This window comes from Nematolebias whitei, chromosome 2, assembly GCF_014905685.2.
Source record: "Nematolebias whitei isolate Nwh7 chromosome 2, NemWhi1, whole genome shotgun sequence".
Classification (NCBI taxonomy): Eukaryota; Metazoa; Chordata; class Actinopteri; order Cyprinodontiformes; family Rivulidae; genus Nematolebias; species Nematolebias whitei.
In genome coordinates, this window is record NC_056499.1 from 55,036,867 (window position 1) to 55,055,442 (window position 18,576).

General features: G+C 43.2%; 1 protein-coding gene across 1 annotated transcript; it reads left to right on the forward strand.

Moving 5' to 3' along the window:
• The first annotated feature begins 13,280 nt into the window (after positions 1–13,280).
• On the forward strand, positions 13,281–17,223 carry LOC119427334 (transient receptor potential cation channel subfamily M member 1). The gene is made up of 4 exons (XM_037694928.1): positions 13,281–13,293; positions 14,785–14,929; positions 16,675–16,877; positions 17,021–17,223. Exons 1-4 carry the CDS (start codon positions 13,281–13,283, stop codon positions 17,221–17,223), a joined length of 564 nt encoding a protein of 187 aa, XP_037550856.1.
• The last annotated feature ends 1,353 nt before the right edge of the window (positions 17,224–18,576 follow it).

Consider the following 18,576-nt stretch of genomic DNA (forward strand, 5'->3'; position numbering starts at 1 on the left):
TGACCATTCATTAGTTTAGCTATAGTACTGAGCAGAAACCTGGGGTTGTCTTTTTTCTCATCTATTATTCGTTTAGTCGTTCACTCAAAAGAAACAAAGCAAATTCATTAAAAATAAAAAACATTAAATGCAAAGGGTGTAGAAAGAAGAAAAAACTTAATAATGTCCATCCATCCATCCATTAGCTTTACCCGCTTCTTCAATTTTGGGTCTAGGGGGTCACCGGTGCCTATGTCCAACAATCACTGTGTGAGGGGCGGGGTACACCCTGGACAGGTCGCAAGTCCATCACAGGGCCACATAGAAACAAACGAGACAAACGTTGGTTACGTACTGTAACCCCAGATTCTATGAGTATGGGCGTAGCCCTTTAAGGCTGTCGCTGATGGGTTTTATCCCGATATGCAGAGCATTACAATGAAAAATTAGTCCACGCCCACCTGCTGTGTGGGCTCCACCCGGTCCGTATAAATTACGTTAATAGCGGGTAATCGGCTCCCAAATAGCTTTTTCTTCAGCCATTTAGGAGCCAGCGTTAAAGGGCTACGCCTATACTCATAGAATCTGGGGTTACAGTACGTAACCAACGTTCTATTTCGTATAGGCATCGCCCTTTAAGGCTGTCGCTGATGGGTTAAGGGCGAAGCGGATGTTGTCCTCGCCTCACTGGGTCCATTCGAACACCGTATGAAGCAGAAGCTTGCCCAAAAATCGTCTTGTCACTCAGCTCCCCATGTGCGTAATTACGCATTGCGTAATTATGTGTGCCATGCACAGACACATGTTGTGTAACTATGCATTCTGAATGCATGAACGCCCCGGAAAAGTATCAACGGGGAGGGAAAAATGCTGAATAGAGCCATGAACCAACCGATTTACGGCTGAACAGTATGAACAGATTAATAATAACAGGAGAGCTGATTATTAATCAAATGAACTGATTGGTAACAATAGTCATGAACTGATTAGTAACAATAGAACCAAAAAAAAACAACCACAACTTGTGACTGATAACATCTCACACTGTAATGCATGCAGACAGATGTGAGTAAAACAGAGTTCCATAAAACAACAATATTCATTCTGTAAACACTAAGGACAGAATGTGTCATGGAACGAACCGTCACATCACGTAGATAAAAGCAAATGAATGAGCAGGGTGTTGACCACGCGGTCGCAGTGTAAATATCCTACATTGTCATACCATTATGCAAAGCAGTCGAAGATGCAATACCTCTGGTCGAGTGTGCTCTGAAGTTGACAGGAGGGGGGGGGGGGAGAGAAAAACCCCTCCAACGATATCGCTCTTGATTTAAAAGAGCTAGTGATGTTTTTAGGCATAAAAGCTGGGTTTGGTCTTAAATCAGCTGAGCTGCCGTCAGCCTAGGCATGTCCCCCCCCCCCCCCCCCCCAGCCTGACAGTGCCACGTCTGTGAAGACTGACACGTGTTACGTGGGTCTGCTGATGGGGACTCCTTCCGACAGAACCAGGGTGTTTCCCCAGTGTCGGAGGTCTGCCCTCACGGAGGGAGGAACAGTGATCATCCGTCTCTTTTGTTTTACTGGATCCACACGCAGATGCACAAACCACCTCTGGAGGTGTCTCATGTGTAGTAAACCCAGCGGGACCACTGTGTGAGCTGACGACATCGTCCCTAACAGCTTCATGGCGGAAACAGCTGTTATCACTCTGCCAGGTCTTCCAGAGTGTTGATTCTCATTTGTGATAAACGAGCCCTCATGGGGGTTGAGTTTAGCTCCACTCCCAGATAAACAATTGTCTGGGCCGGGAAAATCGAACTTTTCTTCCAATTTATGGCAAAGCCCAGATTTAACAGGTGTGATGTCAGCGCGTGGGCCTGTCTCTTTGCCTCCTGTCTGGAGCGTGACAGCAGCAGCAGGCTGTCCAGGTCAAACAAAACTCTCATCCCTGCTCTGTGCAACAGTTGCAGGGCCGTCTCCACACACTTTGAGAACGTACGAGTCTCGAGGGAATAACTGAACGGCAGGCTGTTGTACTGATACTTCATCCCTTGAAAGAAGAAACGCAAGAATTTTCTGTGTTTTGGGATGATCGGTATGTGAAAATAGGCATCTTTCATGTCGACGGAAAACAAACCAATCGTTTCTCTGGATGTTGTCCAACAGCTGTCTGGTTGTCATCATGTGAAACGGTCTGTCCATGATCGCCTTATTGACAACTGACAGATCCAAAATGGGTCTCGTTCCTCCGGTCCGTTTGGGAACTAGGAAGTAACGTGAGTAACAAACTTTGTGTTTTCCTCTCCGTTGGGAACCCTGGAGATTACTTCTTTTACCAGAAGTTCTTGGACTTCTGCATTTAGGGATGAGACCTGGTCTGTTGATGACAGGACTGTCTCTAAAATTCCTCCGAACAGAGGGGTTCGGGTTGCAAATTGCAACGTGTAACCCTAGCTTAACAACCTGGCCATCCATCTGTTTGGTGAGCATGTTTTTAGCCACTCCGCGTAACATTCGTGGAGTGGACGTGCGTTTAAGTGATGCGTCATGTTTTTTACGGATGTCATCCAGTCCACCGCCTCGACCGTCGTCACGTGTCGCGGGAATGTGTTCTGTGAGACCCAAGGCGAGGCTTTTCGAAAAGGCTCTGAACGCGCCTGTGTGCTGTGTTTGGACCACGGGTCCACCTTGTGTTGAGGAGAAGCGTGTGACAGCTGATGACGCCGCTGGCCCCCCGCATTTGACGCCACTGCGGTGAAAAACGCGCGTTGCTCCTGCCGTGAGCGGGGCCCTGCGCTGGGCTCGCTTTGCAGTCCCGCATTTAAGCTGACGGGCACTGAGAAGCAGTGAACGTGACTTTATCTATGCCGTGCTGTTTGAATGAAGGCTCGCGTCTCCTTTGGTGGGACGCGCGCCGCTCTCACCGGGGCAAGATTGGTCACTGGACTCGCTCAGCTGTCTCACGTTAATGCTGACGTGAGCGGCCGAGCGCTGAGGAGTGGTGAGTGAAGACTGCCCCCGCCGCGGCGGCACGCATTTGCTTCGGTGCGGCGCGTGTCGCTCTTGCTGAGAGCAAGGTCCTCCACCGACCTCACCTGCAGTCCCACATTTCTGCTGTTGTGAGCCGGTGAGCGCTGGGGAGCTGTGTGTGCACCATCATCAACGCAATGCCGTTTGGGTGAAGGCTGTTTGCGTCACGTGAGTGCGAGTTTGACACCGCTTGGGTGAAGATCGTGCAGCTCGGGTTGAGTACGAGTTGTTTCACTTACCACTGTTGTGTTCTGTGAATGTCTAGTCATGTCTGGAGCAGCGGTGAGTTCGAAAACCCTTTATTTAAGGACACCGGCTCGTTTTTGTGGAGGATGTGTGCGCAGCCGCTGTGAGTTCATACAAGCTTACAGACTGGCTAAACACAGACACTTGATCACTGAATTAAGTTTTATTCAGCATTTGTGTCATCTTTACACACACACCCCGCAGACTGTCATTTTGAATCTTTTCCCCCCATGAGCTCTGGGATTTGTTGGCCCAGGGTGCCGTCTGCTGGGGATCTCTGGGAAAACGTTGGACACTCTGTTGCCGGGATGAAAAGGGCCGGTCTCTGACAGGCAGGGCTGCAGTGAAGCTCAGCGAGATGGCCGTGGAACGTCTTGCCACCGGCTCATTTCGTGTGGAAGATGTGAGAGGGAGCCGCTGTCAAGTCATCCGAGCTGACAGACTGGCTAAAAATAGACACTTTCATCATTAAATTGTTTTACTCCAAACTCGTGTCACCTCCACACACATCCTCCGCCAAAACCGTCATTTGCTCTGCCATTTGTTGTTCTAGAGTGCCATCTGTTGGCGGTCTTAGGGAAACGCTGAAAACTCCGTCCTCAGGCTGCGATGCGGGCCAGCAGACAGCAAAGAGGCGCACCTGTTGGAGATGACGTCAGCTGCCCTGCAGACGGAGCGTACGTCTCTTCCCACCTCTGAACGTGTACGCCAACAGTGTAATGTGTTGTTTGCTGCGGCCGTCTGAAATGCATGCTGGTGAGCTCAGTTGGAGAGCGGTGTCACCGTCTAGGTTCCGCTAACCGGAAGCGCGGGACAATGGTCCACCTGGACATCTTGCTCCGATGAAGCCTCCGTCAGGCTTGGCTCCAGGGGGCACTGAGGGAATTTCTGCTCGGTGAAACCCCTGCTCTGGAGATGGGCGCGGACTGTGGAGACCTGCCCCCCAATCTACCAGGAAAGCCGGCTGTGGCCTCGTCTCCGTAGGACGTCCTGTTGGGAAACCGAGGCCAGATGGGATCAGGACAGATAGCCGGAATGGAGCCTAGAAAAAAAAACTTCCCGCCGGATCATCCGAACTGGCGGGAAAGGCGCGTGTATTTTGAGTGAATCCGCACCTTTCTCTCTGCTGTTCTGCTGATCATTTACACGACACCAGTGGCCCCCCTCTTTGAATCCGGAGGTTTCTGAACCCACCTTCCAGGGTAGAGGTTTTTCGCTGACCCCCCCGCTGATAATGTAAACATCTCCTGCTAAGGCTTTGTGTTAAACCACATGCGCACACGCACGCGCGGACCGTAGTTAATCTACATCAGATTCCAGGTGCTGTGACCAACATCTGTGATACACAATCAACAACAAGAGACACAATCTGATCCAGTTCTAATATCGCTGTTTATAGAACGAGGCGCGTGCACACGTCGCGCTGCACTATAACATCTAAATGTGCTAAATAATAAGTTTAATAATAATAAACAGTATTTATCTTAAGTTTGAGATATATAATGAAGCTCTCTGAGCTAAATGAAGCTATCTGGACATTATGTAATTCAAATTATGTGATTAAAATGATACTAAACATATTGCATGCTATTAACGTTGAAAATGAAGACATCAGGTTTAATTTTTGTTTTATTTATTCATTCAACACCACAAACTGATAATTAAACTGAACATTGAATGGATTGAATAAAATAACTGAGGGGAATTTTAAATAAATAGTTCATCCATCATTTCTCTTTTCGACGTCCTGCTGCCGAGCCTCGTTCAGAACCGGTCCGCCTGGTGGGAGACAGCTCCTTCTTCTTTCAGGAAAAAATAAAAACTCAGTTGGTTGTTTTGTAACCGAAGTAAACACATGCTAACATTCTTAAGAACATTTGATTTACCTGCAGTAAACCAGCTACTGATTATCATGGAGTAAAGTCCAACATTGTCGACTCGGTTCTGGTCCACTCAGAGACCGGTGTGGAGCTGTTAGATGAAGCGGTCCCGCTTGGCATCAAATCTGTCGACTCTTTTATTCACAATCCAGCTAAAATCCAGCCAGAATCCAGCTTTAACTTGTTAAGATGTTGTTAGCAGAGCTTTTTAGCTCACAGGAAACAGCGTGTTGAGGCAGCACGTATGCGCATTAGGTGAAGGTACAAAATTCACAGTGCCATCTAATGACCCGGCATGGTGACTACAGTGGATTAGGGAGGGCGAGGGGGAATCTTGCGGATGCATGTAAACCCAAAATACGACAGTGTCAACGCAGATCTTTTCCTCTAATTAACATACGAAAAAAACTGTGTTTCCCCCCATCGTGTCCGTGTAAATAGGGCCTAAATTGTTCATAGGTGTGAGTGAGAGAGTGAATGGTTGTTTGTCTCATTTTTCTCTGTGTTCTTATGATAGACTGGAGGTGGAGACCTGTCCAGGGTGTACTCCGCCTCACACAGTGATGGCTGGACATGGGCACCAGTGACCCCCGCAACCTGAACAGGAAGAAGTGGTGGAAAAGTCCCATTTCTATTGAACCATTGGATGGATACTGGTTTAGTATTAACCAGTAATCCTGACAAAAAGAGCAGCTACTCCTCCACCTCGACCAGTTGTTCCAGGAACATAAAAAGTCAGTTAATTAGCAGGAGTGGTTTCATTCACAAAATCATCCTGCTTTAGCTAGGTTTCTGTTAGACAGAATAAATCAATATGATGGTCAGTTATCAAGATCATTAACTAACAAAGACTTATAGGAATGAGATCTGATGTTCAATAATCCACATTTAATATTCTGTGGGTCTTGTGAGGTGAATTGACCCTGGATCATCTGTGCATAGCCTTGGCCATTTTAGTACCAGCAACCAGCTCTTTACTTGTCCTTCTCAGCTCCTGTGAGTTTCCAGACCTGAAGGCAGTGTTCCTGGTTTCCAGCAGGGTGCGAACCTCTGCATTCAGCCAAGGCTTTCTTTTTTTTTTTTTTACCTTTATTTGAAACATCAGTTTACAAACAAAACAAGGCAACAACATCAGCACAAAACATCAGTTTTCACAGGTTGAATTGCATGCACTCAAAGCAAAAAAAAAAACCAAAACAAACCAACAAAACAAAATAAACAAAGAATGAAAATGAAACAAACACCGAGGTTTAAGCCAAATCAAAGTTGTTAATCAAACTACAAAGTTGTTGGGCAGATTTACTTTTAACTAAATTTAAAGACTCACGAAAACAAATTAGGAAATTTTTCCAATTACTTAAATTTGGGTTAACTTTAAAAAATCTGCATTTATGAACAAAAAACTTTCCCAGTAAAATTAAATTATTGATTAAAAATTCTGTTTTGGAGTTTTGAAATATACCAAATTTAATTATTGTTCGACTCAAAGCTGGCAGTTCAACTCCTTGGTCCTGGAGCCAAGCCCACATTCTGCTCCAGAAGTCTTGTGTGACACAACACTGGAAGAAAAGATGATCCAGAACTTCATCTTCATCATGGCAGAATGAGCACCCAGCAGTATCAAATTTAAATCTAATCTTTAAAAAAGCATTAGTTGGGTAGATACTGTTTAGAATTTTAAAATGGACTTCCTTTACTTTTGGAGGAAGGGGAAAATAAATATATTTTGTTCTAATTTTAGAGATTACATCTAATCTATAATCTTTAAGAATATACTGCCAAGGCTTTCTGTTCGGGTAACTCTTAACATATCTGATGGTGGTGATGTCATCAGCACATTTACTAATGTACCCCAGAACTGAGGACGTGTATTGCTCCAGATCTAGCCCCCCACCCCCATTTTCAGCAGCTTCTCTGAATACCTCCCAGTCTGTGCATGCAAAACAATCTTTCAGTATGGGGCCACTATTCTGCATCCAAGATTTAACTTTCCTTTGTACCGGTCTGGAGCATCTCAGTTATCATTACAGTAACACAAGTTCATAATATAAATAGATTCAAGCTCATTTTTTGAGTACTCTTAAATATTCCTAATCAGTGACGGCTGGTATCAGTGGGCTAGGAGGGCTAAGCCCTCCCTCCTGGCATTTACAATAAAGATATTAAAATAAACAACTTAAAAATATCAACTTAAAAGTAAATACATTTTAGAAATAATGTCACTGTTGTTAAATTTACAACAAAACTGGTATCAAACCGCCTGGGGAAAATCCCAGGGTCGTTCCAAAGGGCTAAATTCTGACAGCCCCGTTCTAATTTTGTTTGGCCCAGGGTCAGCCCACAGCCACAGGATTCATCCATTGAGGATGGACGTACAACAACGTGCCTCGAGCGTGAGTGGATGTGGGCGTGGCTTGGTGTAGACTGACGCTATGGCAAGCAATATTAGCATAAACGAGGTGGATTATTTAATCAACAACCCCTTTTCCTTAATGACTATTGAGGAAAAACTGGAGGCGAAGAGGTTGGGGCCGGACAGACGAGGATATTCAAATCCAGCAAAGAGAAAACCGTGCTGTGTAACGAGCTGAACTTGGCCAGATATTAATTCAGCTTGGTCCAAATAATATCAACCTGCCAGATTGTTTTTATTCTTTTTATAGTTCATTCTGCGTTGTGTTTATTGACCAGAAGACGAGCGTTGAACTGAATGATGTTTAATCTGCATAAAAACAAAAGTGCACTGGTCAGAATCATCACAGCAGCACCTCGTGTCGTCTTCTCATTGAATGGACCTGCTGTACAATACACATGTAACAAACCCATTTAAACAGAGCTTATACACACACAAGAGAGTTCTTTAAATTATTTTTCAAAGGTTATAAATATGATCAATTTGTAAGCAACAGTAAAATAAACTCGCTTGGACATGTCAGCTCAGAAGTGCAGGTGGGTGGAGCACGCTGTATTTAATAAACAAAAATCAGCTGTTCCGACCAAAACTTCAAAACAATCCGCCACTCACACACTCGTCATGAAAATTAACACCAAACAAAACTGAATCGTATCACTGATTTGACTTTACATAGGAAAATAAAGAGTCTCTGAAATAACTTAATTTCACCTATTTCATACGAGGAAGAGAGATCTGTCAATAATAATAAATAAAAAATGTCCAATGAAAAGTCTGCAGTTATGCAAAAATATCAAGATACAAAAAAATAAATTTGTTGGGGCCCATTCACCAGTCTCGGTCTTTTAAAACAAAAAGAAAATGATAAGGCAACATGTCACCGGGTCAGTGTTTCTATTCCCAGGGTTTCCTTCTCCAGGCCTGCAGCGCACTCCGCCAAAGACACTCCAGGAAACAGGACTGATCCTTGTCCCGTGTGGCAATTAGTGAGTTGAATATTAAGTCCTCTTGAACCCTCCAGGGTTGGGTCAAACTTTACCATGAAGCCTGAAACATCAGCTATCCTGTGCAAACTGGAGCGTCTCTCCACCTGCTTCACCTACACCCCCAATACAATCATCTAGAGGCTAGTGCTAGCATGCTAACTCCAGAAACAAATAAATAAACAAACTCACCAGTTCCTACTTTTACAATACACAGTCAGCTTATTTCATTTTATTTTATTTTTTTAAGTCTTCATTGGCCCTGTGATGGACTTGCGACCTGTCCAGGGTGTACCCCGCCCCTCGCACAGTGATTGCTGGACATGGGCACTGGCGACCCCCATGACCGAAAATGGAAGAAGCAGGTAAAAGATAATGGATGGAAGTCTTCAATGTAAAATGGTGAGTGCCCTCTATTGATGAGCTGCCACTGCTCCCCACCATCACAGACATCCAGATGCTGGAAGAGGGGCACCTGCATTATGAAGGACCCCACTCACCCAGCACACACACTTTTTGCCCCACTCCCCTCAGGAAGGAGGTTGAGGAGCATTAAGTGTAGAACACCTAGACTGAGGAAAAGTTTTTACTCTGAAGCTGTTAGACTCATGAATCCCTAACCAGAATAATCACTGTGAAAAAAATCAATGTAATTCCAGTTGATTGTTGATATGTGCAGGCAGCACGGTGGCGCAACTGGTAGAGCTGCTGCCTCTCAGCGAGCAGGTCCTTGGTTCAAACCCCGGTCCAGGGGCCTTTCTGGGTGGAGTTTGCATGTTCTCTCCGTGCATGCGTGGGTTTTCTCCAGGTACTCCGGTTTCCTCCCACAGTCCAAAAACATGCATGTTAGGCTGATTGGTAACTCTAAATTCTCCCTAGGTGAGAGTGAATGGTTGTTTGTCTCGTTTGTCTCTATGTGTCCCTGTGATGGACTTGCGTCCTGTCCAGGGTGTACCCCGCCCCTCGCACAGTGATTGCTGGACATGGGCACCAGTGACCCCCGTGACCCAAAATAGAATAAACGGGTAAAGATAATGGATGGATGGATGGATGGATGGATGGATGTTGATACGTGCTGTTGATTATCTATGCTGCTGATCTTATGCTGCTGCTCTTTTTCATGCTGCTGTGTTCAATTTTACTCATCTGTTCACACAGACTCATGTTTGTGCTGATGTCTGGCGTATTGTTTTTGTACTACTAGTACTTAGCGTATTTTAAGTTTAACATTTTTCTTAGTTCATATCTTGGACCCTATTACTATTTTTCTTTTACATTTTATACTTTTGTTGGATGTAACTGGGAATTTCATTCCACCACATGTACCACATGTGTGTATGACAAATAAAGAAACTTTGACTTTACTGTATTTAGCCTTAGTCAGCAGTTTCTGGTAGGATTCAATGTCACCTACTCTGGCCCCCGGACTACATTTGACTATCTAAAAAAGTTAAATCTGGTCCTCTGGACATTCAAAGAAAACAAAACAAAGCAAAACAACAAAAAAAATGTAGAAACGTTTCGTCTCTCATCCGAGAGACTTCCTCAGTCTGAGGTGCTGTATTCAGCTCAGTCTCTTAAATAGCACCTTCTCAGAGTGGATCAACCAGTTTTGCTGCTGACAACCAAAACCAGCTGATCACATGCTCAAGAAGGACCAGAAAGACTATCATGAGAAAGTTATGACACTCCTTAGTGACTTAAACACTTATGAACCTCTGAAAAGAGATCCAGGAAGTGGTTACAAGAAGAAATTGATAGATTGCCTGAAAATTTTGGAGCAGGACAAGGCTATTGACCGTATTCTGTACCACAGACCGTACCCAGGGGAGGCCACACCTAGTCTGTATGGTTTACCTAAAATCCACAAACAAGGTGTACCTTTAAGACCAATCGTTAGCATGATTAACTCTGTCACTTACAATGTTTCCAAATATCTGGCGTCTGTACTCATCCCTTTAGTTGGCAGCTCAGAACACCACATACAGAACACCATGGACTTTGTGGATAAGGTGAGGGATGTCATCATGGAGACTGATGAAACAATGGTTTCTTTTGATGTCACATCACTCTTTACGTGCATTCCTGTTGATGATGTAGTAGAGGTGGTCAGTTTAAGATTAAAATCAGACACCACTCTGAGCAGCAGGACCACACTTTCCACAGAACAACTGTGTCAACTCTTGAAACTGTGCCTGCAGTCAACCTACTTCACATATGGGGAGCAATATTATAGGCAGAAACATGGGTGTGCTATGGGGTCTCCAGTTTCTCCTATTGTTGCCAACCTGTACATGGAGGTAGAAAAGAGAGCCTTGATGTCCTTTTCAGGGACACCACCAAGTCATTGGTTCAGGTATGTTGACGACACCTGGGTTAAAATTAAATCTCAGGAAGTCCAACATTTTACTGACCACATCAACTCTGTGGATAAATACATCAAGTTCACACGAGAAGATGTAAAAAATGGCAAGTTGGCTTTCTTGGACTGTGAGGTCTCAGTCTCTGATAGAGGACATTTGCAAACTGAGGTGTACCGCAAACCCACCCACACTGACCAGTATTTGCAGTTTGACTCCCATCACCCTTTGGAGCACAAATTAGGAGTCATCAGGACTCTGTATCACAGAGCAGACAGCATCCCCACTAGCTCGGGAGCCAGGCAGAAGGAGAAATCCCACACAAGACAGGCTCTAGAGCAATGTGGATATCCTAACTGGGCCTTCCTAAAAGCAGAGAAGAAACCCAAACAGGACTCCAGTCAGCCATCAGGTGAAAAGGAGGAACCCAGACCCAGACCAGTGGTCATTCCATATGTTGAGGGAGTATCAGAGAAACTGAGACGTTTATTTTCTAAACATAACGTCCCAGTGGCTTTTAAACCCCAAAATACATTACGGCAAAGACTGGTTCATCCCAAAGATCCAGTCCCCCGGCACAAACTGAGCAATGTTGTGTATGCTGTTCAGTGTCAGGAGGGTGATCAGTCTTACATTGGGGAAACAAAACAGCCACTGGCCAAAAGGATGGCCCAGCACAGAAGATCAACATCATCAGGCCAGGACTCTGCAGTCTACACTCATCTCCAGGCCAGCGGTCACTCTTTCAGGGATGAAGATGTTCACATCCTGGACAGAGAGGAACGATGGTTTGAGAGAGGAGTAAAGGAGGCCATCTTTGTGAAAAGAAATCGTCCATCGTTAAACAGGGGTGGAGACCTCCGGGTTCAACTGTCCCCCTCTTACAATGCTGTGATTGCTAGTATCACTCAGCCCTCTGTGAATAGTAAACAGCCATCAGTGTGCTAATGATCCATTGTTAGGCTGATGGTCCTTCTTGAGCATGTGATCAGCTGGTTTTGGTTGTCAGCAGCAAAACTGGTTGATCCACTCTGAGAAGGTGCTATTTAAGAGACTGAGCTGAATACAGCACCTCAGACTGAGGAAGTCTCTCGGATGGGAGACGAAACGTTTCTACATTTTTTTGTTGTTGTTTTGCTTTGTTTTGTTTTCTTTGAATGTCCAGAGGACCAGATTTAACTTTTTTAGATTTTTCTACCTGGATTATTGAGCATGCATCAGGATACATTTGACTATGATCCCTGGAATCCCTAGTGCCATGTTTCGGACTATGGAGCTGCCAATAACCAGGGTCTGCTTCTGCGGGTGTGTCACTGAGCGAGGAAAATCTATTAGAAACATGAATGAGTCTGTGGTGAACTGGGGGCTACGCTTACTCCAGACCATCACCCAGCCAGCCTGGAGTCCTGGCTGCTCGGGGTCTGTTGGAGGACCGCTAACGGGAGCTAGCTTCGGTGGCTCCATGCTGCCTACAGGGACCGGACTAGCGAATGGTTTTTTAACAGCATGGAGCCGAGCTTCCAGTTCAGACAGCCTCTCCTACAAAGCTACCATAAGACTACATTTATTACATGTATCATTACCACTAAAGGAGGTAGAGGAGTAACTAAACATGTGACACATAGAGCAAGTGAGAATGAGCTGGGAGAGAAAGATAAACCATGCTAAGCTAATGCTAGCCACAGCTAGCACATCCCAAATACACCTATAAAAACTAAGAAGTGTTGAAAGATAAAAGGTGTTTCAAGCACAATCCAACAGTAGAAAAACAACTGTGCTGAGGGTGTTTGCGTACTATAATGAAAAACTGTGCAAAAGACAGATAAATCCAGAAAAACAAGATACCTTGAGCAAAATTACTCCAGCAGAGGAAACAGGAAGTGTCACAATACATCTTACTGCAAGCGTCCTCCCCTATATATAAAATTAAAATATATTTTTCTGTTTGTTTATTGATTTATCAAATTTGCACTTTTTTATTTTATTATTGTTTGATTGATTTTTTTTTTTTTTGTTTGTTTTGTTTTTGGTGCTCAAAGAAAACATATTCCTTCAGAAATTAAACAGTTTTGTTTTTCTCAGCACCTTCTAACCTTTATTATCTGCTAATAAGACAAAGTCAGGAGGAAAAATATAAACTTAGTCACATTTAGATCATGGGACATCCCTCCAAACAATTTTTATCTAGCTTTCAGGGCTTTCATAAGGACTAATTGAAAGTGTGGTGTATTTATTCTTGTGTATTTGACTGCATTCATGGTGTTCAGTGATACACTTTGTATTGATATTTTAATAAGTGTTACATGAAGTCTTTCTCACAGATGATGACGAAGATTGTCGTCTCTCACTGTTCTGTTCATTCTGCTGCTGACGGACAGTTTACGCCATGGAGATCAACCGTAAGAAAAAGACCTTTAACATGTCCTTGTATTGTATTTTATTAACACTTAGACGTGGGGAAGTTTCCAGACAGTGCAGCTAAATGATTAATATTCTTTTTGAAACTGCTTTTACTCACATTCTGGTTCTAACCACTTTTTATCACACACCAGTGAAGACAAACAAGATGCCCATGTTTGTTAGTCTGTTAGCAAAATATCCTATAAATCACTGCACAGATTTTAATGAAACTCTGAAAATAATAATTGGAAGTACATTTACACCTGATTTAATTTTTCAGTTTTCAAGTTAAGATGTTCAGACACTAGCAAACACAAAAAGGCTATAATCCAATCTTTTTCACAGATATTCAGCTAAAATTTGGTTTGGTAGTAACTGAGTATCTTCCCTTAAATCAGCTCTGAGTGTTCACAGGTTGTGTGAGATGTCTTTTTAAGAATTTGCCTGTCTAAATGATCTGTTCTCTGTTTGTTATCAAAGTATCTCATGAACTAGTGAACAATGTTTTTCATTAAATCTCTTAGAAAGTAATTATTGATTAAAGATCTTCTCCTGACTAACTTTTGAAGTAGGTCGATTTCAAGATGGCTGACACAGCTAAGCAACCTTAGCCAACAAAAAAAAGTTTAATTTTGTTGATTGAACAGTTAGTGATCTAACATTTGGTGTGGTAGTAGCTGAGCACCGTTCCAAACACATACTCCAAAAACCACACATTGAGAGATGTTTCGCTTTAAATGTTGGAATTAAAGATTAGAGTCAAACTCCTTAACATCTTCATAATCCAAATCAAGATGGCTGCCACACCTGATCGGCCTAGGCCAACACAAAAAGGGCTTTAAACATGTATCCAGTTTTTCAAACACTTTGTTAAATGAGAGCTTGCTCACAAACTGCATGAATTTTCAGGTATGTCCTGAACACATCACAACACGGTATGCATTTCTTCAAGGAATGCTCGGCCTTCAGTTGTTGGGTTGCCACATCAAAATCCAAGATGGCTGCTCTCCAAAACAATAAACATTCATTATTTAAATCATTCATCGATGGAGGACATCAGCGTACCGCTTGTTTTACCGATGTTGTTTCTGAACAGAACTATTTGCAACTAATTTTTCGTCTGCAGCTTCTGAACAGTCCGCAGTTCCACGAAGAAACAAAGAAAAATTCTGCTGAGCAGGAAAATATTTACATTTACATTTAGTAATTTATCAGACTTTTTTAGTAAAACTGGGTTTTCAGTAGAGTCAGAAACCCTCATTTAATCATTAGGTACTACACAATTCCCAGTAAGTCCCAGCAGAACTGATCTGAAAACCTGTTCCAGAGATGAGAACAGTTTGGACCAACACCTCGTTTGTATGGAGCTCAGAACCAGACCATGTTCCTAAGAGTGCACGAGTCTCAGATTTAGTTGAAAGTGGTTTTAATTCATCTGTGTAGATCTGAGCTGAGGTTAGAGACCATAAGACCCTCTGTTTGCGTTTCAGCTCCATGTGGGGAAAACATGTATGATGAAGATGGAAAAAAGCTTCCTCCCTGTATTCCTGGAGCCTGGCTCACGCCGGCCATCATGGCCTGTTACCTCCTGGTGGCCAACATCCTGCTCGTCAACCTGCTCATCGCTGTCTTCAAGTCAGTACACCAGACACTCGCTAATACATCCAGTTCTCAGGTTCTACACTTATTCTACATCAAGTGAACAAAACACACAACAGATCACACTATTTCAATAATAATAATAATTATTATTATTATTAAAACAATGTTATTTATTTGAAGTAATTAAATTAGAGAATCTGTGCATGAAAATCAGCATCCATCTTGCTGTTTCTATGGAATTTAAAAGGTTCAATATCATCCTGGTCAGAGTGGGGCTGGAGAAACATGACAGCAGCATTTGGATCAAATGAAGACCTTTTAGAGTTTGTTTTTTTTGCACCAACATATTAAAGAATGATACTATTCCAATGTAGAACTGATAAATGCATGGCCTGAATGAAGCCCCCCCACCACACACACACACCTTCTTCAAATCTAACGAAATTGAGGTCAAACGTTTGTGTTGGTTTGTGCAGCATTTTTTTTGTTTGTGCAGCTATCATTTTTAATATATTAATAAAAGTTTCCAGGGGTCATCAAAGGTCAATGAAAATCTGTTCATGTTGGAACTGTGAATTTTATTTAAAAATGTTTAGGTGCTGAACTATGGCCATGAATAGATTATTTTAACATGGATGAAGTTCATTTTGAACTAGTACAACGCCTCCAAAAAAACAAACCCAAAGACCTGTATTTTGGTTTCTGATCACCAGGGGGTGCTATCAAACACACTGTACTTTTGTACTTTTGTACTTTTTGACCTCTGGAAACATTTATTAACATATTTAAAATGATAGCTGCACAAACAAAAATTGTTGCTGCACAAATGTAGCACAAGGATTTGACACCAATTTTGATAGATTTGAAGAACGTGTGTGTGTGGGGGGGGAGTGGGGGGGGGCAATTTCACTCAGGTAAATGCATGGACCCGTTTTTCTGCATCATTTTAGGACAAGATGTTTCTAAATTTAGTGATATTGTTCAGGTGGAAAAAAGCAGTCCTTGTAACTTTTTCATTGTGAGATATCCTGATCCAAATTAACACAAAGGCTCTTGACTTTAGGCAGCACGGTGGCGCAACTGGTAGAACTGCTGCCTCTCAGTGAGCAGGTCCCTGGTTCAAACCCCGGTCCAGGGGCCTTTCTGGGTGGAGTTTGCATGTTCTCTCCGTGCATGCGTGGGTTTTCTCCGGGTACTCCGGTTTCCTCCCACAGACCAAAAACATGCATGTTAGGCTGATTGGTAACTCTAAATTGTCCCTAGGTGTGAGTGAGAGAGTAAATGGTTGTTTGTCTCGTTTGTCTCTATGTGTCCCTGTGATGGACTTGCGACCTGTCCAGGGTGTACCCCGCCCCTCACACAGTGATTGCTGGACATGGGCACCAGCGACCCCCGTGACCCAAAATGGAATAAGCGGGTAAAGATAATGGATGGATGGATGGATGGATGGATGGCTCTTGACATTAGAACTGGAGGCCAAATGAAAATTAACCAGAGGAAGTTGGACTGCAGTTTGTTTCTGAGATGCTCAGGTCCAAAAACCACGACCTCTGTCTGTCTGAGTTTAGAAGCAGAAGATCAAGAGTCATCCAGGTTTCTATTTCCCTAAGACGTGTGTGTTTTCTGTATAACTAGCTGGGTTAGTCAGGTTTCATGGATCAATGTAACTGTCATCAGCATAACAATGAACATTTTTCCCATTTAGTCCAACAGTTTGTCTAAAGCATGTAGACTAGTTTCTCTGCAGGAACTCATTCCTCACTGTTCTTTCTCCACAGCAACACTTTCTTTGAGGTAAAGTCCATCTCTAATCAGGTCTGGAAGTTCCAGCGGTACCAGCTGATCATGACCTTCCACGACCGCCCCATCCTGCCACCTCCTCTTATCATCTTCCCCCACATCTACATCGTGTTGAAGAGGCTCTGCTGCACCTGCAAGAGGAGGGCGGAGGGGGAGCGCGATGACCGCGAGAGACGACTCCGTAAGAAAGACACCAGAGAGGGTCACCTTAAGTCTAGGAACAGTTCCAGATCTTCCCAGTATAATTCCTGTGTTTGAGTGGAACCACAAGCAGCCTCAGGGACGCACATCATACAGTGGTGTTTGTGGTTTCTGTTTTCTCAGAGCTGGTGCTGAACGCAGAGGAGCTGAAAAGTCTGCACGAGTTTGAGGAGCAGTGTGTCGAAGAATACTTCAGAGAGAAGGAGGACGAGAAGCAGTCGTCCAACAACGAGCGCATCAGAGTCACGTCTGAGAGGTCGGAACAACACTTGGACTTTAGGCTGTCCAGCCTGAAAACAAGTTTTATCGTCACTCCTAAGAACTAACTGATTACATGAGACATGGTTTAAAACCTTTGTCAATAACTATTGCAGAAAACTCTGTTGGTTAGAAAAATATATTATCAACTACAGGAAATATTTTATTGAAACTCTCAGAGATCATTGGCACACCGTGCATTTCACAGCTAGGCCTTCAGTGAAGTCCTACCTACATAAATTTAACTCTGAATGCCGTATTTATGATGCCACAGTTACAAAACCACAGTGTTGTGTCATAGATATATTTTATATATCAAGTTTCAAATATTAACCCAAAACAAGAAACCAAATTAAAACGAATAAGTCAACAATTAGCTCTTTGACCACGGCTGCACCACACCCAGAAGTTTCAGCACATTAACCGGATCAAGAGTTAAACTATGTGTTGTGTCAGAACATCATATCAATAACAGACGTTGTCAGTGCTGTGAGCCGTCCATGCCCCTCAGAGCTGCTGGATTAAAAGTGATGGATTACCTCTCTCCCTGTCATGCTCTGTGTTTAATCCATTATTTTTCCAGTATTTTTGTGATCTTGTTTGTGTTTCAGCGTCCCCAGTGTTTTCCCCTCCTGTAGCCAGCTCCTCCCCGTCTCACTCACCTGACCCTCATCGTCTCCCTGGTTGTTTATCATTTCTCCCTCGTTAGTGTCCTGGTCTAATCAGTTCTGGTCTTTAGCTCCCTGCCCTTGCATTAAGCTGTGAAGGTGTTCATGTTTGCTCCCTCTGGGTATTCCCTAGCTTTTCCTTATGAGTATTTTGCTGCCACATCAGCTCTTTAGTCTGTGTTTAAATAAATAGTTTTACTCATTTTACCTTTGAGTCTTTCCAAAAATTTGTGTCTGCACGCTTGGGTTCTAAACTTTCTTAAAATATGATATTCCCGGGCTGGGACAGGCTTTTAGTTTCAGGGTTGGCCATTCTTTCATCACAATGTCAGGCTTTTCTTGAAAAGTCTGTTCTGAAAAATATATTGTAACAATATCTGCAGCCAAGTCATTTCAGTCTCCACCTTCAGCTGTTGTGGGTTGAAAAAGTAGCTGCTACTCTTCAACAACAACAAGGTAACAAGGTCAGAAACCCTCATGTAATCATTAAGTACTCTAGTTTGTGCATATTTCTACTGAAGTTGCCAACCTACACCAATAATTCTTGTGGTTTTGAGACAGATTTAACAGAAAATGTTTTAACTATCATTGAATTAAAGCTCTGAAATATATTTCTATTTCAAAAAGCTGCCCACCTGAGTCAAAGCAATAAAAATAAAGACAGTCAGTGATTGAAATGTTCTAATAAATAATGTACAGTCTGGTCATCTGAACTTTCTTTTTTTTAATTTTTTTTTTTTGCTGAGGCATTTC